Source organism: Budorcas taxicolor, chromosome 14, assembly GCF_023091745.1.
Source record: "Budorcas taxicolor isolate Tak-1 chromosome 14, Takin1.1, whole genome shotgun sequence".
Taxonomy (NCBI): domain Eukaryota; kingdom Metazoa; phylum Chordata; class Mammalia; order Artiodactyla; family Bovidae; genus Budorcas; species Budorcas taxicolor.
Genome location: NC_068923.1, coordinates 89,206,233 through 89,231,023, shown reverse-complemented (window position 1 = coordinate 89,231,023; position 24,791 = coordinate 89,206,233). Strand labels below are relative to the sequence as shown.

At 43.1% G+C, this 24,791-nt stretch overlaps 1 protein-coding gene across 1 annotated transcript in view; it reads left to right on the top strand.

Annotated features, from left to right (window-relative positions):
- The first annotated feature begins 1,557 nt into the window (after positions 1–1,557).
- CPNE3 (copine 3) overlaps positions 1,558–24,791 on the top strand; it is a 44,850-nt gene continuing 21,616 nt past the window's right edge. The window contains exons 1-6 of the mRNA XM_052651454.1: positions 1,558–1,640; positions 15,282–15,421; positions 15,693–15,872; positions 17,406–17,480; positions 18,716–18,787; positions 23,392–23,475. Of these exons, the coding sequence (XP_052507414.1) occupies positions 15,290–15,421; positions 15,693–15,872; positions 17,406–17,480; positions 18,716–18,787; positions 23,392–23,475 (543 nt within the window). The 5' untranslated portion in view covers positions 1,558–1,640; positions 15,282–15,289. The remainder of the gene's footprint in view (positions 1,641–15,281; positions 15,422–15,692; positions 15,873–17,405; positions 17,481–18,715; positions 18,788–23,391; positions 23,476–24,791) is intronic.

The window sequence follows — 24,791 nt, the reverse complement described above, 5'->3', positions numbered from 1 at the left end:
ATACTGATTCCATTTTGATTTTTCTTTCACAGCACTTATGGTTATCTGAAATCATTTTGGTTCTTTTTAATAACTTATTATTTGTTCTCCCTTTAGAATAGAAGCTTCTGTTTTTCAGTAGTTTATCACATCTCTATAGAACAATGCTTGGCACGAAACAAGGATCCAGGAGGTGTTAAATAAATGAAGGAATCTTCACTTGCTTTGGTATGATTATACTTTGCATATTTTTGGATTAAAAGAAAAGCTTGGTTTAGAAGTCTGTATTTCTTCATTTACTTTCCCATATCTTCTGTAATTAAAAAAATCATCCTTTTCCCATTTTTCTATTTTTTTTGAAAGCAATTTATACTTAAGATACTAACCCTTTCTTTGAAAGTCAGGTTTGTAGCAAATATTTTTTTCTCATGTTTGCCTATTGATCTTTGCCCCGTTTTTTGGGGTGGAAGTTCAAATTTCAAGTAGTCAAATGTAGCAATGTTTTCCATAATACTGATAATTTGTTTTATCTCAGGCAGCAAGTCACAGTTAGGTGGGATGCTTAGAGAGTACTTTGAGTCTGTGAATTCGGGCAGTAGGCCAACTACTTAGCTATCAAATCTCAAGTTAGTCGTATTTTTCTCATTTGCAAAATGGGGATAATGGCACTAAATACGTCACAAAATTGTGAGGACTGAATGAAATTAAGAATATCAAATAATTCCGACAGTGCGCACACTGAAAGCACTCTAATAGTGGTTCAGTTCAGTTCAGTCGCTCAGTCGTGCCCAACTCTTTGCAACCCCATGGACTGCAGCATGCCAGGCCTCCCTGTCCATCACCAACTCCTAGAGTTCACCGAGCTCATGTCCGTTGAGTCAGTGATGCTATCCAATCATCTTATCCGCTTTCGTCCCCTTCTCCTCCTGCCTTCAATCTTTCCCAGCATCAGGGTCTTTTCCAATGAGTCAGTTCTTCATATCAGGTGGCCAAAGTATTGGAGTTTCAGCTTCAGTATCAGTCCTTCCAATGAATATTCAGAACTGATTTCCTTTAGGATTGACTGGCTTGATCTTGCAGTCCAAGGGACTCTCAAGAGTCTTCTCAACGTAACAGAGGGTAGGAGTTAGCACTTGTCTACTTTCATGCTGAACCTGATTCTTTCCTGTTTCACAATGCAGTCTAAATTTTCTCAAATGTAAATTCTTATATTTTCAGGAATTTATTTTGGTGTACTGGATAACTTACTTAAAAAGCCTGAAGTCTACTAGGGGTTTTCAGTAAGAAACCAATCAGAGTTTCGGGCAGGAGTGGCCGAGGTGGGCGGAGCCGGGCTCAGCCCCGCCCGCTCCGCCCCTCAAGCGGGCCTCGCCCTCCTCCTCGTCCGGTCCCTCCCTCATCCCCTCCTCGTCCCTCGGCCGGCCCCAGCCTCTCCTCGCCCCTCAGCCCCGCCCCGCCAGCCAGCCCCGCCCCTCTCCCCGCCCCGCCACCCCGCCCCTCTACTGGGCCCCGCCCACCAGCCCTGGCCTGGCCCGCCCCTCGGCCCCGCCCCGCCCTTCGGCCGATCCCCGGAGTTTCCTTGGACGCAAGGCGACTGGGAGACTGAGCGGTGTCCGCCTGCCGGGTCCTTACGGAGTGATTCCCATCCCTGTGGCCGAGCCGTGAGTGAGGACTCTCTTCTGCTTCGGGCCCGGCGTGGCGGGGCACCCGAACCCAGCGGTCCCCTGGGGAGGAGAAGGGGCCAGGTCGGGAGAGCCGAGCTCGCAGGATCCGCGCGACTGGGCCGGGCCGCCCTCGCGCTGCGGGCGCATCCCGGGCTCCGCGCGGCCCGGACTCGGCTGGGCGCATCGGGCCTCTGCGGCCGCTGGACGCGCGATCGGCGACCAGCCCAGGCCCAGAGTTGCCCGACGTCTCCCGGGGGAGCCGGAGCTCCGCGCTCAGCTCCGGGCTACGAGGCGCCGCCTGCGCGTGGCGTCTGGTGCCCGGGACCCCCCAGCCTCCTCCGGCGGGGTGGCGGGCTTGCGGCCCGGGGAGAGACGCGTACTCGTGGTCCGCTCTGTTTCGCTAGTACCGGGGGGAGCGGGGCGCGCCTCGGTAGCGGGGGACCCCAGCGGAGCTGTCAGATCGTGGGGTGGACAAAAGTGACTCCGTCTGGGGGTAACGCAGGAGGCTGCGGGAAGGCGTATCCTAGCGGCTCCAGTTCCGGTTCCAGCTTCGAATTTCTAAGGTTTAGTGTTTTGGGCTCACTACCGCCGAGGGCGTGGAGGAAGTGCGGTAAGGTTTGTTTTGCATTACCAGAACCTCTAGGAGACCGAGCAAACCTATCACTGACGTTGCCTGTGATGGTGATCCACACTTTCTGTTTATCCTCGGTATTATCTTTTCGTGGCTGCCTCTATAACTGCTAATCAGGTAGGAGGAAGAGTGGCATTGAGTGTACCGAGTACTGGTTACAGGATGGCACAAACCCTGCTAGACAACTTTCCTATATATGTTAGCTCATTTAGTGCTCACAATCATCAGCTTAAGTGGTATTGCTATTTCATTTCATACTCGAGGAAACTCAGATTGCATAAATTTCCAAATTGCACAAGGGTTAAGTCGTAGTAGCATTAGAGCTGAAATTCAGATCTGTATGATTTCTGCACCCAGGCTTCATGGCCTTATGTTAAAAAACATTATTGGGGCTTTCCTGATGACTCAGTGGTAGAGAATCCAGCTGCTAATGCAGGAGAGGAGGGTTTGATCCCTGGGTTGGGAAGATCCCCTGGAAAAGGAAATGGCAACCCACTCCAGTATTCTTGCCAGGAAGAATCCTATGGACGGAGGAGTCTGGCTGGCTACAGTCCATGGGGTCGCAAAGAGTCAGACATGGCTTTGCGACTAAACGACAACGAAGAATATTATTACTCTTTGGGATAAGACAGATGCCGAGGTTTGAGATCTAGTCTTTGAGATTTGTTAGCTGTATGACCTTGGGCGGGTTGCTTAGCCTTTTAGGGCCTGTTTCGGCACTTGTAAAATAGAGATAAAATACCTCCTGTGTCACAGGGTTGTTATGAAGATTGAATAAGATCATTTTTGGACCACACTTAGCCAAGTGTCTGGCACATAGTGGTTAACTATATATAGCAACATAGATCCTGCTGTTGTCATTAATTGGGGACAGCAAACTGCACCTCTGACCGCTGCCAGCCAGAGCCAGGCACAGCTTGTGCGGACCTAGAGCACAGGTAGAAGGGGATAGAAGAGTCAGAACAGAAAACTGAAGACAGATGACATGGGTGGTGGCAATTCTAGGCACGCCAATAGAGCAATCTGTGGTGCCGAGGGCCACTCTTTTGCTTTCATGAGAATTTTTTAAAAGGCAGTTCGTTATAGCTGATGAACTGGAAAAACACATCCCACTCTGGGCTGAAAACATTCTGAGAGGTGTCTGGGACAGGACTGTGCTGAGGCTCCCCGCCTGTGAGGGGGAACGCATTTCCACAGGGCCTGGCACAACTTTCAGGATTTCTTCTCCCAGATCAAGCACCTGAAGAAAGGAGAAAGATAGGAGATTTCAGGTTGGGGAAAACAAAGCACCTCTTTGCCTTTTCAGTTCAGTTCAGCTCAGTTCAGTCGCTCAGTCGTGTCCGACTCTGCGACCCCATGAATGCAGCATGTCAGGCCTCCCTGTCTATCACCAACTCCCAGAGTTCACTCAGACTCACGTCCATCGAGTCGGTGATGCCATCCAGCCATCTCATCCTTTGTCGTCCCTTTCTCCTCCTGCCCCCAATCCCTCCCAGCATCAAAGTCTTTTCCAATGAGTCAGCTCTTCACATCAGGTGGCCAAAGTATTGGAGTTTCAGCTTTAGCATCATTCCTTCCAAAGAACACCCAGGACTGATCTCCTTTAGGATGGACTGGCTCGATCTCCTTGCAGTCCAAGGGACTCTCAAGAGTCTTCTCCAATACCACAGTTCAAAAGCCACAATTCTTTGGTGCTCAGCTTTGCCTTTTAAGGGTTGATAAATGGCTGGACACCTCTTGTAATTTTACCTATAGCTGTGGACACTTTATAGACAATGATCTTCATTTTCACTCAAAGTGAAGGCAGCCAAGTGTTGCGAATTTGTGTAGCCTCTTTACAGGGCTCTCACTATTGCCCTGAGCATTCCCTTTGTAGCATGGGTTCAGACACCCCGTTCATACCGCACCCTAGCTCCTGTCGGTTCTCATGTGGCTTCAGACACAGTTTATTTGCCCTCTTTTGTTTCCGGTGATTCCTGTGATTTCTTTTTTCTCCTACTATTATTATAATTTACTTTTCTGTTTCTTTTTTCAAAACTTTATTTAGCCAGTGATTTACTATACTGGAAAATATGCCTGTCAGCAAAACTTAGTTAATGTAGGATGTGAAATTTGATTCAATAACACTTGACCTTCAAGGATTTGTGATTGGCTACTCTTGTGCATCAAAAGCATGATCTTTCAGGTAGCTCTCTCAGCAAGGATTAATACTACTTCCATTGGTGGCATTCAACAAGTTGAAGAGTCCTACTCTGGCCATTCCTTTAATTTACCCATTATTACCTTCACCCTATAGGCCAGCTTCCTTCCCACCAATATTTTCCCTTTCTGTTCTTTCTTACGTTATAAGGATTGCTAATTGGTTAAAGTCCAGACAATTAAATAGAATATTTGGTAGAAGATTTAGTAAAAGATTGGCTGAGAAGAAGGTTTAAATTAAGTCCTAAAAGTAAAGTATCATACATTTAATTTGACTACATTATTTGAGTTTCTAATATGATGATCAAAGGCAGACATATATACATTTTATTTATTTAGTTGAAGTATAACTGATCTACAGTACTACGTTAATTTCAGGTGCACCAGTGATTCAATATTTTTATACATTACGTTACAAAATGATCACCACTATATATATTTAGGTAAGATTATACCTACAATTCAGCCAGTTATTCTGGTTTAAATCTATTTAGAAGTTGAAACGGGGAGAAAATGGGATTCTTTTGGAGAGACTGTTTACTCTTTTAATATATAACAGCTCATGAGTATGCAGTCATAATTTTTAAAAAGACCTTAAAATTAGTCTATGTGATAGTGAAATTTACCGATATAAATTAGATGGCTAGCATACTAACACAGTTTCCCCACGGAAATAGCAGGAAATTACTACATATTCATTTTAGCAAACAATTTTGAAACAGATGTATTTCAGTTTGGAAATGGACGGTACACTTGGATGCACCGAGCCGCTGTATTGTGTCTGGTTCCCGTGAAAATTACCAGAGCAAGAGTGTGGTTGCAACATGTGTTGCCACCAGGCTGCTGCGACATGCTGAGCATTTAGTTTGCCGTGTCTCTAGATCCTAAGGTGATAGATGGGACATGCTAAGGTAGATATCTGAGACTGTAAGGAGAAACTTGTCTTCCCTCCCTCCCCCCCTTTCTTGGTATTTGACTTATTTTATATTAAAAAAAGATCAGCGGGCTTCCCTGGTGGCTCAGTGGTAAAAAAAAAATCCACCTGGCAATGCAGGAGATGCGGCTTTGATCCCTGAACTGGGAAGATCCCCTGGTAAAGGAATGGCAACCCGCTCCCGTATTCTCGCCTGAGAAATCCCCTGGACAGAGGAGCCTGGCGGGCTACAGTCCACGAGGTCACCAAAGAGTCGGACAGGACTTAGCAACTAAACAACAACAGCAGTAAAAATACACAACCTAAATATATGTGACACTCGCTATATAAGACAAAAACAACTGTCAGATTTAACATTTTCAGCTCTTTCAACAGAAAGCAAATATGTAAATGACCTTATAAGAACAAAGTGTTTTCTTTAGAGACTCTGCATTCCAGGTCTAAGGGAAGAACACCTGTTGAGTGAGCCGTGTTGGAAGTAATCCACGTCTCCAACTCTCCAGCATGTTATTCCACCAGCAGAACCTTTATCACACGCTTTCATAACGCACTGTTTGTTAGATATAACCTAACATCCACACTCCAAGTTTAAGGTTTTATCTTCCCTAAAAACCTTTAACAAAAAATACAGTGTAAAATCTGCTTAGCGGTCAGGATTTTTTTAAAAAGAAGGGAAAATTTAAAAAAGTTTTTTTTTAATGATGTTATCAAAATAAGTTGATAAAAATATATAAATGTTACACCCATCTGCAATACTTCTTGCTCCCCTTCTGTGCTCTATTTCTGTCTTTGGCACTTACCGTCACCTAGCATACTGTATATCTCCCTACCGTGTAATCACATGAAAGTAGGGATATTTGCCTGCTTTGTTCATTGTTGTCGCCTAATCCCTTAGAATAGTGTCTGACACACAGGCATCCTGTATTTGTTGAATGAGTATGGAGTGAATGAACTATTAAACTGTTCATCATTGGGAAATATAAAGTGGTTGGCCAAAAAGTTAAAACCAATGAAATGTGTGCACTCAGCATGCAGAAAACGAATATTCTTGAAATCAGGAAATGTATAACATTCCAGGTCCTTTCTCAGCATTACAGACTTTTAAACCTTGAGGACCAAGGAAAGTTTTACACTCTGTAGTTGTTGCAGCTCTAAAAGGAAAGAATTTTCATTATCACTGTTCACCATGAACGAAAGAGGAGCATAAAGTGTTAAAATGTGAAAACGCCTGTCTTGCCCAGTTAAATAGTACATGTGCCCAGCTAAGAAGAGAAATAAGGGAGCCAGGTTTTAGAAAGCATGCTTTCAGAATTGGGCATCGTTGGATAATACAGAGGGTGAGACCTTCTGATGGCTGGTCCAGCCTCTGGTAGATTGGAGAAGGTAGGCAGTTCTTAAAACGCTCGGAAGGAAGTGAGAACCCCAAAGAACACCAGTAGGTTGCTGTGCCTTAATATACATCCAACCAGTGCTGAATATCTGGCCAGCAGCCTTATTGTGTCTATGTTGCTTTTTAGTCGCTAAGTCATGTCTGACTCTTTTGCAACCCCTTGGACTGTAGCCTACCAGGTTCCTCTGTCCATGGATTCTCCAGGTAAGAATATTGGAATGGGTTGTCATTTTCTTCTCCGGGGGATCTTCCCGACCCAGGGATCAAACCCATGTCTCCTGCATTGGCAGGCGGACTCTTTACAATGGAATCTCCAGCAAACTTTAAATTTTTGGTTGAGCACCCTGGAATTTTCTGCTAGGTGATGCAGCTCTGATTTTTATCAAAGCAGGTTTGGTAAAAGATGATTCACTTAGTAGGTCAGGTATGTATAAGTGAAAGTGAAAGTCGCTCAGTTGTGTCTGACTCTTTGCGACCCCATGGACTATACAGTCCGTGGAATTCTTCAGGCCAGAATACTGGAGTGAGTAGCCTTTCCCATCTCCAGGGGATCTTCCCAACCCAGGGATCGAACCCAGGTCTCCTGCATTGCAGGCGGATTCTTTACCAGCTGAGCTGCAAGGGAAGCCCAAGAATACTGGAGTGGGTAGCCTATCCCTTCTCCAAGGGATCTCCCCAACCCAGGAATCAAACCAGGGTCTCCTACATTGCAGGCGGATTCTTTACCAACTGAACTATCAGAAAGATCCACTGGAGATAGGGAAAGGTATGTATACTCTGTAGCTAACTTTGCCAAGATGCATATTTCATAAGGTGAGGCAATATGATGTTATCATTACTTCTCTTATTAACACTTCACTCACTACTTATGGTGAACTGTTCATTTGATATGCTTGAAAGTATAATAATCAGTGACATTTCTAAAATGTATGTACAGTAACCAGGGGATTAGTAAAGCAGGACAACCTGAAGCACATGGTAAGTAAACTGAATGATAGATCAGGCCAGTGTATCTCAGAAATTTCCTAGAGAAATCAAGGAAGGGGCCTTGATTGATTCCTCACTTTGTGGTGGGTAGGATAGGGTAAAACTGCACTAACTCCTTGAGTTTAAAGAAAGAGGGGTCAAGTGACAACTCTTTCATATTAACCTCTGCTGACCCCAGTTCTGCATGGCCAAGTATCAGCAATAGTGTTGGTTTAGATTTTATTCAGGATAATTGAAGAATCTGGAAGTTCAATAAAAAAACAGTGGCCAAAAGCTGATTCCTTCATTCCTGCCATGATATGAACTGAGAGTTAATAATGTGAGATTCTGTGGACGGTTGTAAAATTCACTTCCTTGCTATGCTGCCTGTGCCTAATAGACTGAGCCCTCTGTTTTGTTTGTTGATGTGGATTATTTTTCAAGTCATCTTGGGATGGAGAATTGAATAACAATTTTAAGTGAAGGTGCCTCCTTCAGTGGGAAAGTATCTGAGTATATATATTTTTTCAGATATACCTTTTTCAGTAGAGGGAAACACAGTTTGGAAACCTGTATCTTTTTTCTTTTATTTCTCTTCTTGGTTCTTAAAATTTTCTGTTCCCCTTAAAAAAAATTAAGAAAAAATATTTTTAAAGGAGTAGGAACACCTTTAGTTCAGTTCAGTCTCTCAGTCGTGTCCAACTCTTTGCGACTCCATGTTCTGCCAGCGCTCCAGGCCTCCCTGTCCATCACCAACTCCCGGAGTTTACCCAAACTCATGTCCATTGAGTCGGTGATGCCATCCAACCATCTCATCCTCTGTCGTCCCCTTCTCTTCCCACCTTCAATCTTTCCCAGCATCAGGGTCTTTTCCAGTGACTTAGTTCTTTGAATCAGGTGGCGAAAGAATTGGAATTCAGCTTCAACATCAGTCCTTCTAACGAATATTCAGGACTGATTTCCTTTAGGATGGACTGGTTGGATCTCCTTGCTATCCAAGGGACTCTCAAGAGTCTTCTCCAACACCACAGTTCAAAAGCATCAATTCATTGGCGCTCAGCTTTCTTCACAGTCCAACTCTCACATCCATACATGACCACTGGAGAAACCATAGCCTTAACTAGATGGACCTTTGTTGGCAAAGTAATGTCTCTGCTTTTGAATATGCTGTCTAGGTTGGTCATAACTTTCCTTCCTACCAGCAAGCTGGTACTCCTTCAGTACTAGTTCCTAAACAAGTGCTTTATTCACTGTCATTAAACTGGGATCACAGAATATTAACGGGAAGGAGCCTTAGGAGTTAACGCGATTGACTTTTGGCTTTCCCGACTGAAAGAACCCCGAGGCCTAGAGAAACTGCAGCGCTTGCCCTCCTGTGGTGTGACTGACACCGAACTGCTTCCTGTCTGTCCCGGTGAGCTCCTGCCAGTTCCTTCTGCACACTGAAAAGAACACGTGCCCTTCTCTCTGTTTTTATGCATCTGTACTTCATTCCCTATCCCCATGTGTAGTATCCCATGGCAAGGATAAAAAAAAAAAATTGTGGGCATCCCTATCTTCTGAATACTGGGCGAACTCAGTGGACTTTTGTTTACTGTGAGGTTTTTGACCTCAGAGTCTCAGCTGTTAAATGCAGTGTGTTCTGAGGATAGTTTTGCCGCCTTAAGCTGGTCCAGCAGTGCCCTCTGAGAACACTGAGATCCCGTGACCCTGTGTAGATCTGCGTGTGTGGGGACTTTACAGAGAAAATACTTTCTTAGCCTGAAGTAGTTTACAATCTCATGGGCTGTCTTGAAGAGAAACTGCTGCGATGTAAATATAAACCTTTCAGCTCTTCCCAGTCTTTGGCAAGTTAGTGTTATTCTGTTTACATTTGTTTCAGAATATAGTAATAGTTATAGTATAAATATTAATCTTTAATTTTGTACGATCCTATTCATTAAGTTGTGCTGGGCTGAATATTAATTTGACACACTAAAAGGTCATAAGGAAATTAATTAGAAAATATTGCTGCTATACTAAATAATGATTAATTAGAGGCTTTAGTGCCCTCAGGGCATTCTGGCGAGAGAGGGGAATAATATAAGTGCTTTCTTTGGCCTTGCTACTTATTAGCTTGTTTATCTAGGGTAATTAACCTTTTTGGATAAATTCATTTTTTAAAATGGATACTATGCATTGTTTTGAAAACGTAACAATGTGCTAAAAATTATCAATATATTCAGAGGCAATCTAGTTATTTGCAGGCTTACTATTATAGTTATAGCTATGATGTATTGACCTCTTACCATATAGTAGTGCTCCTTGTCCTGGCCAATTCACTAGGATTTTTTTTGGAGAGCACAGAATAAAATATACTATTTGGAAGCACTTTGAAAACTGCAAAAGGCAAACCTGCAGATTATCCAGATGAATGGAACTGTTAACTTTTTCCTTTCCCTCTGTCCTTCCCTTCTCCGCTCCCCCAGTCTCTACTTAAAGGGATAAAATAATCTAGTAGCAAGTGACAGTAGGAATGCGAATGCTTTTATAGTGGAGCATAGTTTTAATCCCGAGGTGTCCTGTTGCTCTGTCTGAGCCACGGTTTGGATATCTCTGTACACAGAGAGAGCCAGGGGTTTATGCTGTCTTCTGTTTGCGTCCCTCCTTCCTCGGCATTCACAGCACATGGAAGATACTGTGTTGAGTGACTGGGTGGCCCAGTGTGCTTATCATGAGCTCCAAGATCTTCTATTGTTGCAGCACCCCTCCCCCCAGCCCCCTGTCCTTAGCACAGTGATTGGTATATAGTTGGAGAAGGCAATGGCACCCCACTCCAGCGTTCTTGCCTGGAGAAGTGGACGGGGGAGCCTGGTGCGCTGCAGTCCATGGGGTCACAAAGAGTCAAACACGACTGAGCAACTTCACTTTCACTTTTCACTTTCCTGCATTGGAGAAGGAAATGGCACCCCACTCCAGTGTTCTTGCCTGGAGAATCCCAGGGACGGGGGAGCCTCATGGGCTGCCGTCTATGGGGTTGCACAGAGTTGGACATGACTGAAGTGACTTAGCAGCAGTAGCAGCAGGTATATAGTACCCTCAGAATATACATCTGTTGGTTTGACCTGGGGCTTCCAGGTAGGGTGGCAGCTCCTGGATTTACTGCCATCTGACCCTTTTCCCACTTTGTTTGGAGGGGGATCCTTGTTGCCTTTGGGAGTCATGCAGTCTGAGAGCCCTTGTCTAGGCATGCACTGCTGATGCTGCTGGGCCGCCTTCCAGCCGCCCCAGGGTGGCCCCAGTTCCCTTTCAGAGGAGGTCGTGCAGGACACGCTGTGGCTATCAGTTAGTGAGTCATGATGCTGGAACCAGGAGAAACCTTTGTGGGCATTTTAATATTGCCAGACTCCTCATTTTGTTGGAGAAGGGAATGGAAACCTACTCCAGGATTCTTGCCTGGAGAATGCCATGGACAGAGGAGCCTGGTGGGCTACAGTCCATGGGGTCACAAAGAGTCGGACCCGACTCAGCTACTTTCACTCACTCATCATTTTGTAGCCAAAGACTGAAGTGTACTAAAGGCACTGGAGGATGGGCACCGACTTTTCCCTCCCGATTGCTTTAGGGCAAATAATGTTAGTGTCGCTGGGCCCCATGCAACTGTTGCAGTCGCTCAGATGAATAAACTCTACCGAGAGGATCTGGGAAAATTAGCACTACTTACCCCACTCCAGTACTCTTGCCTGGAAAATCCCATGGACGGAGGAGCCTGGTGGGCTGCAGTCCATGGGGTTGCTGAGAGTTGGACACGACTCAGTGACTTACACTTTCACTTTTCACTTTCATGCATTGGAGAAGGAAATGGCAACCCACTCTAGTGCTCTTGCCTGGAGAATCCCAGGGACAGCGAAGCCTGGTGGGCTGCCGTCTATGGGGTCGCACAGAGTCGGACATGACTGAAGCAACTTAGCAGCAGCAGCAGCACTTGCCTGTAGTCAAGGCTGACTCCTTTGGCCAATTCATTTTGTGTAAATTCCAGAGGTTATTGTGTCATTATTCCAAGATGTTCTTTATAAGCAAGGATGAAAAAGGTGCTTTATGTCTTACTATTTAATAATAAGCCACCAATGCTGAGATAACCAACTGAAATACTTGAGTACTTAATAAAATAATAATCGCTACACTTTGTAGTGTGTCTAATATATGCTGAGCATGCTGCAAACCCACTACCATCAGAAACAGCTGTTTGGATAGGATGCAACAGGTGTAAACAGAGCCGTGAATTCCAGGCAGAGCTGAGTGGACTAGGGTACGCCCTGGACAGCCAGTAATGGTTATTATTATTATTTTTTTTTCATCAGAATTGATAAAATCGTGATGTGAGTTGAGGGAAGATGAGTGGGAAGACTTTTAGGAGACTATTACAGTAGGCAAAGGAGCGCTATGGAATACCTGAAGTTGTGACTGTGGGTGAAGGAAGATTCTTGCCTCCACCTTGGAGAGGTTTGGGGCTATTGCAGGCGGCCTCTGCTGCTGAGGGACGATGGAAACGTGGGAGCAGACGAGACTGAAGGATTTTCAGCGAGGGCGTGGGGAAAACCATATGCCTTAAATTTCACACCTCGGGTCCTACTTAAGATATTAGGCCTTAATTTTCAATTCCTTTGATGGATCTCTGTTATATAGTGTTGATTCAGGAAAGTTCGGGTGACTTGGAGAATGACCGAGATGCTTTCTAGGAGTTATTTGCATTTAGAAACCAGATGACTCCCCAGTAAGCGGTCTGTACCATCAGAGAAGCCATTGTCTGATCCTGGGGACCCTTCCTATCTTCTCTGTCACCCTGCTCTTTTGAGGAGTGAAAGACGTAGGCCTGCTCTTTAGTTGTACATGGCTTCCTCTGCCCAACTGCTTGTCCCAGCCACGTCTCCTATTTTCCATACTAAAGGATACAAAACAGTTGCTTCATTTTCTTCTATCATGAACGAATGCCTATTGCTCTTTAAAAAGCTGAACATTTTGATATAATTGAATAAAAATTATTCTGTGCTCGATAATTACTTAGGAAATGAAAATAACATCTTCATGTTAAATATTCAGAATGTTTCAGACCAGTGTGTTTATGTAATTTCTTCCATTTGCCATTCAGTCATAATGGCTTTCTAGATAAAAATGGTGCTGCATTTAGAGTCATTTTCAGGCGGGGCGAGGAGCGCTGCTAATGGGGGAAACTCGGGTCCTGGCTACCATGCAGTAGTGTAGCTGTCAGCAGTTTAATACTACTAAATAATCAGGTGTGCCTGCCACGTTGTTTTTGTATCTCTTGGGTGAGCACTGTTGGGGAAAAATAACGCTCTTCTGATATGCGATGTCTCTTTCCTATGAGACTGACTTTACACGGAAGGATTATCTTCACTGGGCTCCGCCAGCGGCTCAGCGGTAAAAGAATACACCCACCATGCAGGAGATGCGGGTTTGGTCCCTGGGTCAAGAAAATCCCCTGGAGGAGGGCAAGGCAACCGACTCCAGGATTCTTGCCTGGAGAATCCCATGGACAAAAGAGGCCTGTGGGCTACGGTCCATAGGGTCACAAAGAGCTGGATACGACTGAGGCAGCTTAGCACCCACGCGTGCCACTTCCTATTCCAGGGGAGCTTCCGGACCCAGGGGTCCAACCTTGTGTCTCCTGCACTGGCAGGAGGATTCTTGACCGTTAGGGCCACCTAGGAAGCCCCTTCTAATAGGAGTCCTTATTATTTCAGACCTGACCACACGTTTTGTAGAGTCCAGAAATTGTTTGACTGTAACAAGATGGTGAGTAGATTTATTCTACTGTATTTTCAGAATTTCAGCTCAAAGTGGAGATCAGAGGGCACTAACCACTCCACATTCTAAGGACGTTGCCAGCAGCTCTAAGGGACGGGGTACCTTTCTACCACCAGGACCTGAAAGCTTCACTTTCCTTTAGACTGCCAGCTAGGTGGACTTCCAGCTGGGGAGTGCAATGCCCACTTCCTCTTCTGATACCTGCAGGCCCTTTCTTTCCCCTGGTTCAGGGAAGAAAGGGCTCACCCTTAACCCCGCCTGCATCTCAGGGCCAGTGCCCACCACTCCGTCTGCTCCCGGGTCCTCTCCGTATACTGACAGGGAGTTGGGGCAAGCAGGGTGAGTGAACGTGAGGCCAGCTCCAGCGTTTATCAGGAAGTCTCGAGGAAAGGGAAGCCATGCTCGTTTGCTGGACACACCATAGGTCGAGCTTCCCCTGTGGCTCAGCAGTGAAGAAATCACCTGTCAGGCAGGCTGTAATGACCCAACCTTCCCCGGTGGCTCAAACTGTAAAGAGTCTGCCCGCAATGCGGGAGACCCGGGTTCAATGGCTGGCTGGGGAAGATCTCCCAGAGAAGGAAATGGCAAGCCACCCCTAGTATCCTTGCCTGGAGAATCCTACGGGTGGAGAAGCTTGGCGGGCTACAGTCCACGGGTTGCCAAGAGTCAGACACATGACTGAGCGACGGACGCACACTGTCATGCAGGAGACACTGGAGACTGGTTCGATCCCTGGGTCGGGAAGGTCCCCTGGAGGAGGAGGGACAACCCTCTCCAGTATCCTTGCCTGAAAAGTCCCATGGACAGGGAAGCCTGGTGGGCCACAGTCCATAGTGCCGTGAAGAGCTAGAGATGCCTGAAGCATGTTCTGCAGATGGCAGTTTGTCAGCCTTGTCTGCGCATGGGAATTATCCAAGGAGCAACGCCCAGGCTGCACCCTAAACCAGTTAGGTCACATCTCATTGTGCGGGCCACCAGCCTCAGGGGCTTTGAAAGCGCCCCGGGTGATTCCAAGAGCAGCCAGGCTTGAGGAGCACTGCTGGAAAACGTGCAGGGAGGGGCAGAGGGGTGTATGTGAGGGTCTTTTATTCCCCAGGTCTGGGTCTTAGCCAAAATTCCTTGAAAACAGCAAGTATCTCACTCAGTATTTTGTCAAATAAATAAAGATAAAATTAAGGTGGAGGTTTAATCTGTCTCGTTTTGTAGCAGAAGGCTATGTTTGCCTTTAAGTGAAAGGTCATGATTATACTTGGACGTTTTCTGAAGGGTAAAACGTACAGGGAAATGATAAGATTAATCTATCTTATTTGCCATCTTGAAAGCTGCATTTTATTGTCACACTGTAAAATGAGTTTTATCCCAGCAAGATAATCTGGCGGAAGCAGTATGATTGGCATGGGGTAATGAGACATCTGAGTCCCCTGGAGACACACACAACGAAGTCTTCTCCAGCAAGCTCACTCTGCTATCCTGTTCTGACCGTGTGCCCTAAGAATTTAGGTGTTTTATTAAGAACGCGTGTGCCTTTTTTGTTCTTTTTTTGGCTGCTTCATGTAGCTTTCAGGGTCTGAGTTCCCTGACCAGGATCAAACCCCGGGCTTGAAGTGAACACAAAGTCGTAGCTGCTGAACCTGGAGGGAAATCCCAAGGAAGCCATGCGCTTGTTAAAGGCACCGCTTCTCTGGCTTACTCATTTCTTTCTTTTTCTCACAGCTCAAGAGATGGCTGCCCAGTGCGTCACAAAGGTGGAGCTGAATATTTCCTGTGACAATCTTTTGGATAAAGACATAGGGTCAAAGTCAGACCCTCTATGTGTGTTATTTTTGAATACGAGCGGTCAGCAGTGGTATGAGGTAATATTAAATACTTGCAGCTGAAAAGCCGCCTGAATTGCTTTTTTGACAATATGAAGAGTTTATTTAAAAAGTTAAAAAATAAAACCATCTCATCTGTTAGTGCAGTTTTTCAGGCAAATTAGTCCTTGATTGTGAAATATTTCATATACCTATAGACGCTTCCTTTAGCTATCATGCCAATATTTAGACACAAGTGGTATATAAAGATAATAAACAAATGCACCTTTGATCTGAAGAAACTTTTTTTGTTTTGGTGGGTTGAATTTAGGTTGAGCGCACAGAAAGGATTAAGAATTGCCTGAACCCCAAATTCTCCAAGACATTTATTATTGATTACTACTTTGAAGTGGTTCAGAAATTGAAATTTGGGATCTATGACATCGACAACAAAACTATCGAGCTGAGCGATGATGACTTCTTAGGAGAATGTGAATGTACCCTTGGACAAGTGAGTACGAATGGTACAGGTGTTTTCTACAGTTGAGCCAAAGCATCAGGTGTTTTTGATAAATTCTCTTTAGTTTAATTGTTGGGCTTTCCAGGTGGCGCTAGTGGTAAAGAATCTGCCTGCCAATGCAGAGACTTGGGTTTGATCCCTGACTTGGGAAGATCCCCTGGAGTAGGAAGTGGCAAGCCACTCCGGTATTGTTGCCTGGAAAATCCCATGGACAGAGGAGCTTGGAGGGATACAGGCCATGGGGCCACAAAGAGTCGGACATGACTGAGCAACTGAGCTTATGTTTGCCTTAAACATTATGGAATTTATCTTACTTTGTATGAGGGTAGGGACCATGGCTCTTTTGCAAAGTGTGTGTTAGTTCTCATGAGTTAAAGATGTTCCGTTTGCCATTTCAATAAATAGTACCATTACTCTAGCTGCTTGACTGCTCTTTACAGATTTCAGTACAGTGTTGTTCTTACGTTTAGGTCATAAATGCTGTCAAGGCGACAGCAACTTCTCTGACGTTCTAACTTGCATGACCGATACCTCTTGACCCCTTGATAGCCCAGCACAGTCCCTTTTCCTGGCTTGCTCCTACTTTTGCCTTGGGCATGAACCCAACTCCCCCTCGCAAGCCTTCTCTGACAGCCCAGAGTCGTTTGGGTCACCCTGCTGTGCTCACTTGGTGGTCTTCTCCACTCCTTCTACCTAAATGTTTACCATATTTTATTGTAGTTGCTTAATTTTCTGTCTTTCTAGGATATCACAGGTTGGGTCGGAGCACGCGTGTGTCTGTGGGCTCACCATTGTGCTCCCAGCTCGGTTTGACTTCTAAGGAGAGACAGTGACCATGTTTATGGGATTTTCGGAGGGAGGAGTTATTTTTTTTCAGTGGGTGACATCTAAGATTTGTCTTTTATGAGTTTATCTTTTAGTCTTGAATTTTTTGGAGATCATTGTATTTCCTATGTCTCAAGGACAACATGGAGCTGGTCAGATTTCTAAAACTTTGATACTTGTATCAAAAAGAAAATTAAAGAAGTACTTATTTTTTGGAAAAAAATCACAGTATATCTAAAATAGCAAATTTGAGAAACATACCTGTGAGAGTATGTGTGCTTACTGTATTATTTTAATCAAAATGATATCTTCTGAGGATTATACATTGAAGTTATGTGTCAGTTGAAAAATTGACAGGTAACCCTTGTTACCTATAGGGGTTTTGTTTCAGCTTAGTGATTTGTATATGTGATGAGGATCTTGCCCTCTTTTTTCTTTACAAGGAAGAATTTGAAGTGGTTGATAAAGAAACTAGTGGTTTGGGGAGATTTTATCTGCCAGGATTGGCTCCTTGGAAGTTTTTTCCATTTGGGTGCAGATGCATTTTGTAATCTCCAAATCTTTAAGGAATGAACTTAATGTTTCCATTTCTAATAACTTTGTATACTTTATTCTCAACCGTTTTTTGAAAACTATTTAGTTTAAACATTCACATGTTGAAGTGAAATAGCTCTTTGTATCACTTTCCGGTTTTAACAGATTGTTTCCAGTAAGAAGCTAACCCGACCACTGGTGCTTAAAAATGGCAGACCTGCAGGAAAAGGGAGCATTACGGTAAAATAAGATCCTTTAAAATACAAGTCTTTTGCCTCCTGAGATTTAGCACAAGTGGACAAGCTGAGACTGTGTATATCAGACAGAGATTCTACAGTAGGCATTATCATTTGATCCTGAATGTCGCCCTCCACCCTCCCTTGACTTGCCTTAGAGTGATCGCAAATGGAAACTGTGCTGTGCCTAGAAGAAAGTCACACACACCGTGGTAATGCTTGCCTCTTCCTGATGGAAGCATCAATTCCCAGAGTAGGAAGAAATTACTTAATAATGTGAATGGATCAATTTGGCTCTCAGCAAATCAAACATAGGCCCCTCGGCATGACAGAAACTTTCCATAGTGGTTTTGATTCCTGAGTGATCTTGTAGTATGACATGGCCATTGAACCGCTCAGTTCTTAACTGTGTTTTCATGTGTGTGCGTGTGCACTTTGCTATCCGTCCTCTTACCTAAATTTTTCCTTGCTGATTGCTGGACCTGGGCAAGTGAATATATGCATTATCTTATTTTAGATTTCAAATTATATAGTGCCATCCTTTTAAATGTTCTAAATGTTCTAGAGTTGCTGTCCGGGTAGTCACAGCTGTCTGAAGAGACAGCTGTCTTGCTTTAGCTCTGCCTGGGAATGGGAGGCTGAGAGAGTCGTGTTTCAGGATTATTGCAACTATCAAACACATTTCTCTGAGTAGTTGTTTGCTCTAGTTTAGGTGCCAAAGAATGTCCAGTCTGTTGGGGGTGTTGACTTCTATGTGGGGAACAGAGATCATTGCAAGCAGCAATGATCTTTATGGCTTTTGGGGCCATCACAGCCTAGAATTTGTTTTTGAGTAGAGTAAGTCTTTCAGTTACCTTGGATGAAAAATATGGAGCTGATATTTGAATGTGTAATGTTCTCTAGGTATAACTTACCCATGCTTCTCCATCTCTGGAGAGCTCTCACCAGTGCTGTGCAGGGCTTTGATTTTTTCCATCAGAAGAAGGAAGATCCAGTTTCGGCAACAACATTAAAAAGAAAGTTGCATAATGTAAATTAGGCGTATTTTGGAAATATATTTATTTCACATGCATAAAGGAAATAATGACAAATCTTTCTTAATAGTACCATTTTGTTACTTTAGACTAGTCAAAGTTAGTGTAGACTTTGTATACTATTAGATAACAGACTAAATCAGTGCTTCATGACTGTATCAGAACCCCCAAAACATTTTCTTTTACTTACCTTGTCTACTCATAGATTTCAGCTGAAGAAATAAAGGATAACAGAATTGTCTTGTTTGAAATGGAAGCAAGAAAACTGGATAATAAGGTAGGTGGGTGATGCAGATTTCAACAAGGATATCATCTTTTTTTCCCCCCTCACATTGGTTACTTTTTGAGAAAATAATAATGCAATTAATATTATGAACTCTATCATCTAAGCATCAGTTGGAGTATTAGTTCCAAATTCTATTTTCTATGTGGATGCGTATTTAAGCAGAAGATATTTCTCTTTACCTCTCTTTCCCCTGGATGTAACTGAAGAGTTTGTATAGCTTAAAAGAAGAGTTAATACAAACATTAACGCTATTGTAAAAGATATTTTAGAGTGTATTTGAATTACTTAAGGAAAAAAGCTAAAATTCCATGCTTTATTGATTAGATTTTCCTCTTTGGGGCTTCTCAGGTGGCGCTAGTGGTAAAGAACCTGCCTGCCAATGCAGGAGACAGAAGAGTCATGGGTTCGATCCTTGGGTCTGGAAGATTCCCTTGGAAGAGGGCTTGGCAATCCACTCCAGTATTCTTGCCTGGAGAATTCCCATGGACAGAGGAGCCTGCCAGGCTTCAGTCCATAGAGTCTCAAAGAGTTGGACTGACTGAAGCACAGATATTGAATCAAAATTCAGCAAAGCCTTTTCTTTCGGAGAAGAGAAAGGCTACTCAATCCGGTATTCTGGCCTGGAGAATTCCGTGGACTGCATGGTCCACGGGGTCGCAAAGAGTTGGACACGACTGAGCAACTTTCACTTTCACTTTCCTCTCTGCATTCAAAATTTAGGATGAATACTAATAAGAACACTTAAGTGTAGTGTATACCTTGGATTGGAATAATTCTTTGAGTGACTTTTGTATGTAATTCTATAATGCAATCAATATTCTTCATCATTTTCATCTACCTTACAATGCAGTTTGCAAATATCTTAGACCAGCCAGATATCCTTAGACCTAGCTAGTTATCTTTTAAAAAATATTTTGGAAAAATGTAAACATACACAAAAATAGAATAGTATATCTAAAAAATTCCGTGTTCCCACCACCTATCTTTAAAAATGTTACAACTCATGACCAATTTTATCTCATCCCTACCCTGTCTACTTTCTCTCCTCCCAGACAGCGTATCATTGCATCCGTAAATGTAGATGTATCTCTAAAGACTTCTAAAATACTACAGTTGCTTAATGTGTCTCTTGCATTTTTTTAACCTTTACGTTCTCCCCTTCCCTTTACTTCCCTTTCTGTCTCTATTGCTCTCTTGTTTCCTCTCTCTCCCTCTGTCCTATCCATCCATCCATGGATTTATTCAATAAACTGACTCCTTTGTCCTATAGAAGTTTTCACACACAGTATATGCTAGTTAAATCCCTGTGATGTCATGTAATATATTTGTCTCTCCATATTTTATTTCCTGATTTCTATCAGCTGAAACTGAATCTAGAGGTATGATCTCGTGGCATTTTGAATTGGTATGAGTTTCATAGGTGGTGACACTAATTCCATCAAGAGGCTCACATTGTCAAGTTCTGTTTTTTGGGGTATTAGTGACCATTGATGATAACTACCTAGATATACTATTTTATTAAGAGCCTTCCTGCTGCTGCTGCTAAGTCACTTCGGTCATGTCCGACTGTGTGCGACCCCATAGACGGCAGCCCACCAGGCTCCCCCGTGCCTGGGATTCTCCAGGCAAGAACGCTGGAGTGGGTTGCCATTTCCTTCTCCAATGCATGAAAGTGAAAAGTGAAAGTGAAGTCTCTCAGTCGTATCCAACTCTTAGTGACTCCATGGACTGCAGCCTACCAGGCTCCTCCGTCCATGGGATTTTCCAGGCAAGAGTACTGGAGTGGGGTGCCATTGCCTTCTCTGATTAAGGGCCTTAAAATATTGTTATTCTCATGCTGTCATTGCTGCTGCTTTTATTACCGAGAATACTTCTCTAGAGAGAAGTATCTTTCTTCACATTAGGTATTTATTTATTCCAAGATAGTTTGTCCAGAAAAGGCAAGCTGAAGTGTTTGATATTTTTTTTATATTTACTATTTTTTAGAAGAATACATTTCTGTAGACTTGACTTTTACAGAAGAACTTAAATTTTTTTTTTTTTTTTTAGTATTTCTAGGAACTCTATTAATCTTATTGATGCTTAAAGTATCCCAAGTTTGACCTATGGGAGGGAACCTATTTAAGTTTGTTCCTGAGCCATTTGGCACAGTCTCAGAAGTCTTTGGCTAGCTTCTTGCTTTGGGGCATGACAGATGTTCCATGCTTATTTTATCTAATTTCTGCCCCAGATGGGCAGGTTAAAGGGAGCCTTTCTGTGGTGAGCCCACGAGGTGGTTCTAGGGGTGCTTAATGTTTATTGATGGCTGTTGCTCATTCCTTTTAGGACTTTTCAGTAGATAGCTATAGGAAAGTCTTTTCTTTTTCAAGGAAAACTAAATCGTAAACTTGTATGACAAATTCCAATTCAAATGTAAAATTACAAGGCTGTTATTTCTTTGATTCTGTAGTTGCACCTCTTTTTACTTATGTCAAATGTTGATTCATAAGGAAACTAACAGAACTGCTTATGTTTTGCCCTATATAATATCTAACAGTTTAAAAATACAAATATACATGTTATAGTGAAAATATTTTTACTGAAAATAGCTTGAGCTTGCTTTGAAGTTCTTTTTGCCTTTAGGGTTATATATTCCACTTGAATTATACGAATTTAATTCCTGGGTTTTAAAGGAATAATTGTTCTCTGAGTGGTTATGCTGTAACATTAGCACATAATCAAATTTTGCTTTTGATATTTAGAGATTGCTTTAAATTTTTTTTTGGTTTAATTTTGCTTTATAATCATGTATAAGATGGTTCCAAAGCTAACAGAAAACAAGGTATATTCAAGAAATTTAGCTTCTTTCCCTGTCCACGCTGCAGTTTTTTCTCTTGCTGTATTTTATTCATTTGTAAAATTTACATTTAATGGCTTAATCCTTCATTTTCCAAAAAACTAAGGGTTTTTGTGTGTGTGTGTGTATGTACACGTGTGTCTCTGTGTGTCTCTCTGTGTGTATATAAATGTACAAATAGATAGACATGGATGTATATGTCATATAGGTAGATATGAGTGCACATGCCTGTGTGTATGTATATATTTACATTTCCATACCCTAGCCCAGCCCCAGTCTTTGATTAAGTGAAGCATGATATATTAATATCACGCATGCATTTCTCTGCCTTGCTCTTTTGACTTAACTCATCCTGGAGGTCAGAGTCAGGGACTTCTGCTTCTTATTTTAGTTCCTCTGTTGATAGCTTCATGAACTGTCAAGCAGGGTCTGTTTTTTGACCTTCAATATGGTAGTAATAATATTCTCCCTTCCTCAAAAGATTATCTCTAAGATAAAAGAGACAGAGGATGTTCATGTGCTTTTGGGAAAGTTAGCTTCTCTGGGTATAATATTGTTCCTAGTTTTATAAAATGGAGCATAGAGAGGCTTATTACATTGCTTAAATTCTTCTTAGAGAGAAGGTTAAATTTTAAAAGTTCTGTGTAGTCTTTGTGTTTTTATTTTTGACTATGAGGGATGTGTTCCCTTCCTAACATTAAAGTATGCCGAGGAGGGAAATAATATCTTAGTTCTTAATTTAATATTGAAGTAAATTCAGTACTGAAACAAATCTTCAGTTTAGGAACATATGTGCATACATTCCTGTGGGCTTAACAGATGTCCTTTCACTTTCACAAATAATAAGTAATATATGCTAAGGCAGATAGAAGTTTCAAAATGAAGATAAATAAAAACGAGAAGGTAAAGTCATCCACAATCTTACTATCTGAGTTTTACCTTTGTACATCTTTCCAGAATTGTATGTCCCTGTGGAAGAGCATCTGTGTGTGTATGTGGGTAAGATGGCCCTAAGGAGACGTTTGGACACTCACTGTGCTCATGCGTTGCACAGGAGAGCTGTGCCTGGTGAATCACAGAGGAAATAGAGTACACCTTGTGCCCTCCCAGCACTTCTGTTGTGCACTTCACGTGTCTCCTTGTCTGTGCTCCCTTGCGTTTGTGCAAAGAAACGTGTGGGATTGCCAAACGGGTATTGGACATAGAAGGGTAAGATGTGAAATAAAGGCTCAGATCCATCAATTCATTAGCTGTGTGATTTTGGCAAAGTCTTTAACTCCTCTGCATCCAGTTTGTCCTGCCTCTCGTGGAGCTAGTACGACTACTGTACGGGATCATTTAGATAAAATTACTTAGTGCTGTGTGAATGAGTGAATGCTACTAATAATGAAAATAAGCTAAAAGTGTCCTGTGTTGATAATGGGTTCCGTTGATCACTGTATTCTAAAGCCATCATGTGTTTTGAGATGTAAGGGTGTAAGGATAATGAGCATTTATCAGGAATGCCTTAAAAGTTCTCCTCGTAGACTCCAGCAGGTTCATGTTTGTGAGGAATGTATTGGGATTTGTATTTATTGCTGTTTTGTACTATCTCTCTCTATATCTGTCTATCTGTTTATATGTCTATCTGTTTATATGTCTATCTGTTTATATGTTTATAGAATTAAACTTCAGGTACTAAAGACATGTAACATGTATAAAGTGTGGTTTCGCATGTTTTAGGAGGAGAATAATTGCTTTGCTTTTTATTTTAATGTAGGATCTATTTGGAAAGTCAGATCCTTACCTAGAATTCCACAAGCAGACATCTGATGGAAACTGGCTAATGGTTCATCGAACGGAGGTGAATATCTGAGTTTGAAAAGTAGGGTTGAAGTTTCCTTTGGAATTGTGGTAATCTGAATTTTAAAAGTTTATGTACTTATAAAACTATTCATCTAAATTCAGATGTATATAACTGCCAGAGACACAAGGGCAGCATGCTCGTTTCTTTTTTTTTTAATGAGAAGGTACTGCTATGCTTAGTTGTTTTTTTCAATTACTTACTTTTGGCTCAGCTGGCTCTTTGCTGCTGCCCCCGGGCTTTCCGCGGTTGCAGTGAGTGGGCTCTGCTCTCTAGTGTGGTGCCCGGGCTTCTCATACTGCTGGCTTCTCTTGTGGGCTGAGGGCCCCAGGCGTGCGGTTCAGCGGTCACGGCACTCACCGGCTTAGTTGCCCCAAGGCCTGTGGGGTGCTGCAGGAACTGAACCTGTGTGTCCCGCTCGGGCGGGTGGGTTCTTCACCTCTGGGCCCCAGGGAAGTCCCTCTGCCTTATTTCCAAAATCCTGTAAAGGACACTGAAATGTATGCCAGTGTATCCTTCACCTAGATTTACCCAATGGTCACACTAGCACACGGGTGTGTGCTCTCTCTTGCTCACGCCCACATCCATGACCTTTTGCCAGACTATCCTAATGTAGGCAACAGACCTCGTGGCTCTTCACCTTTAACTGCTACAGGTATTTCTCAAGAACGAAGGCATTTCTGTACACCTCCATAACTGAGAGAGTTAGCGCTGATTTAGTAACATGATTTACTATACCATTCATCTTCAGATCCTCCCAATTTCCCCAAACACGTTTTTTATGTGTTTTGTATTGTTTAATACAGGGTCCATTCCAGGTTCACATTTTGCATTTGGCTATTATGTTCCCTAGGTGACTCAGTGGTAAAGAACCCTCCTGCCAGCGCAGGAGACACGGCTTCGATCTCTGGGTTGGGAAGATCCCCTGGAGAAGGAAATGGCAACCCACTCCTGTATTGCCTGGGAAATCCCATAGACAGAGGTGGACCGGCTATGGTCCCTGGGGTCACAAAAGAGTTGGACACAACTTAGTGACTAAACAACACAAATTAGTCTTTAAGGACTATCTTATTTTATGTGAAATTGTGTTGTCAGTTGACCTTGTCCTTCCCCTGTCCCATCTGGAATGAGCTATTTGTCTTAGGAAGCCCGATTTTTCCTTTAAGAGGGTAGGATTTGCACAGCAGGGTATGAGTGCTCATTACTGCTGAGCACTTTTAGACCTTTTCAGTGGAAATGAGAAATATGTTTGTGTATATATGTTTATATATTAAACATTAAAAAAACCTAAAATCATAAATTTATACCATTTTTCT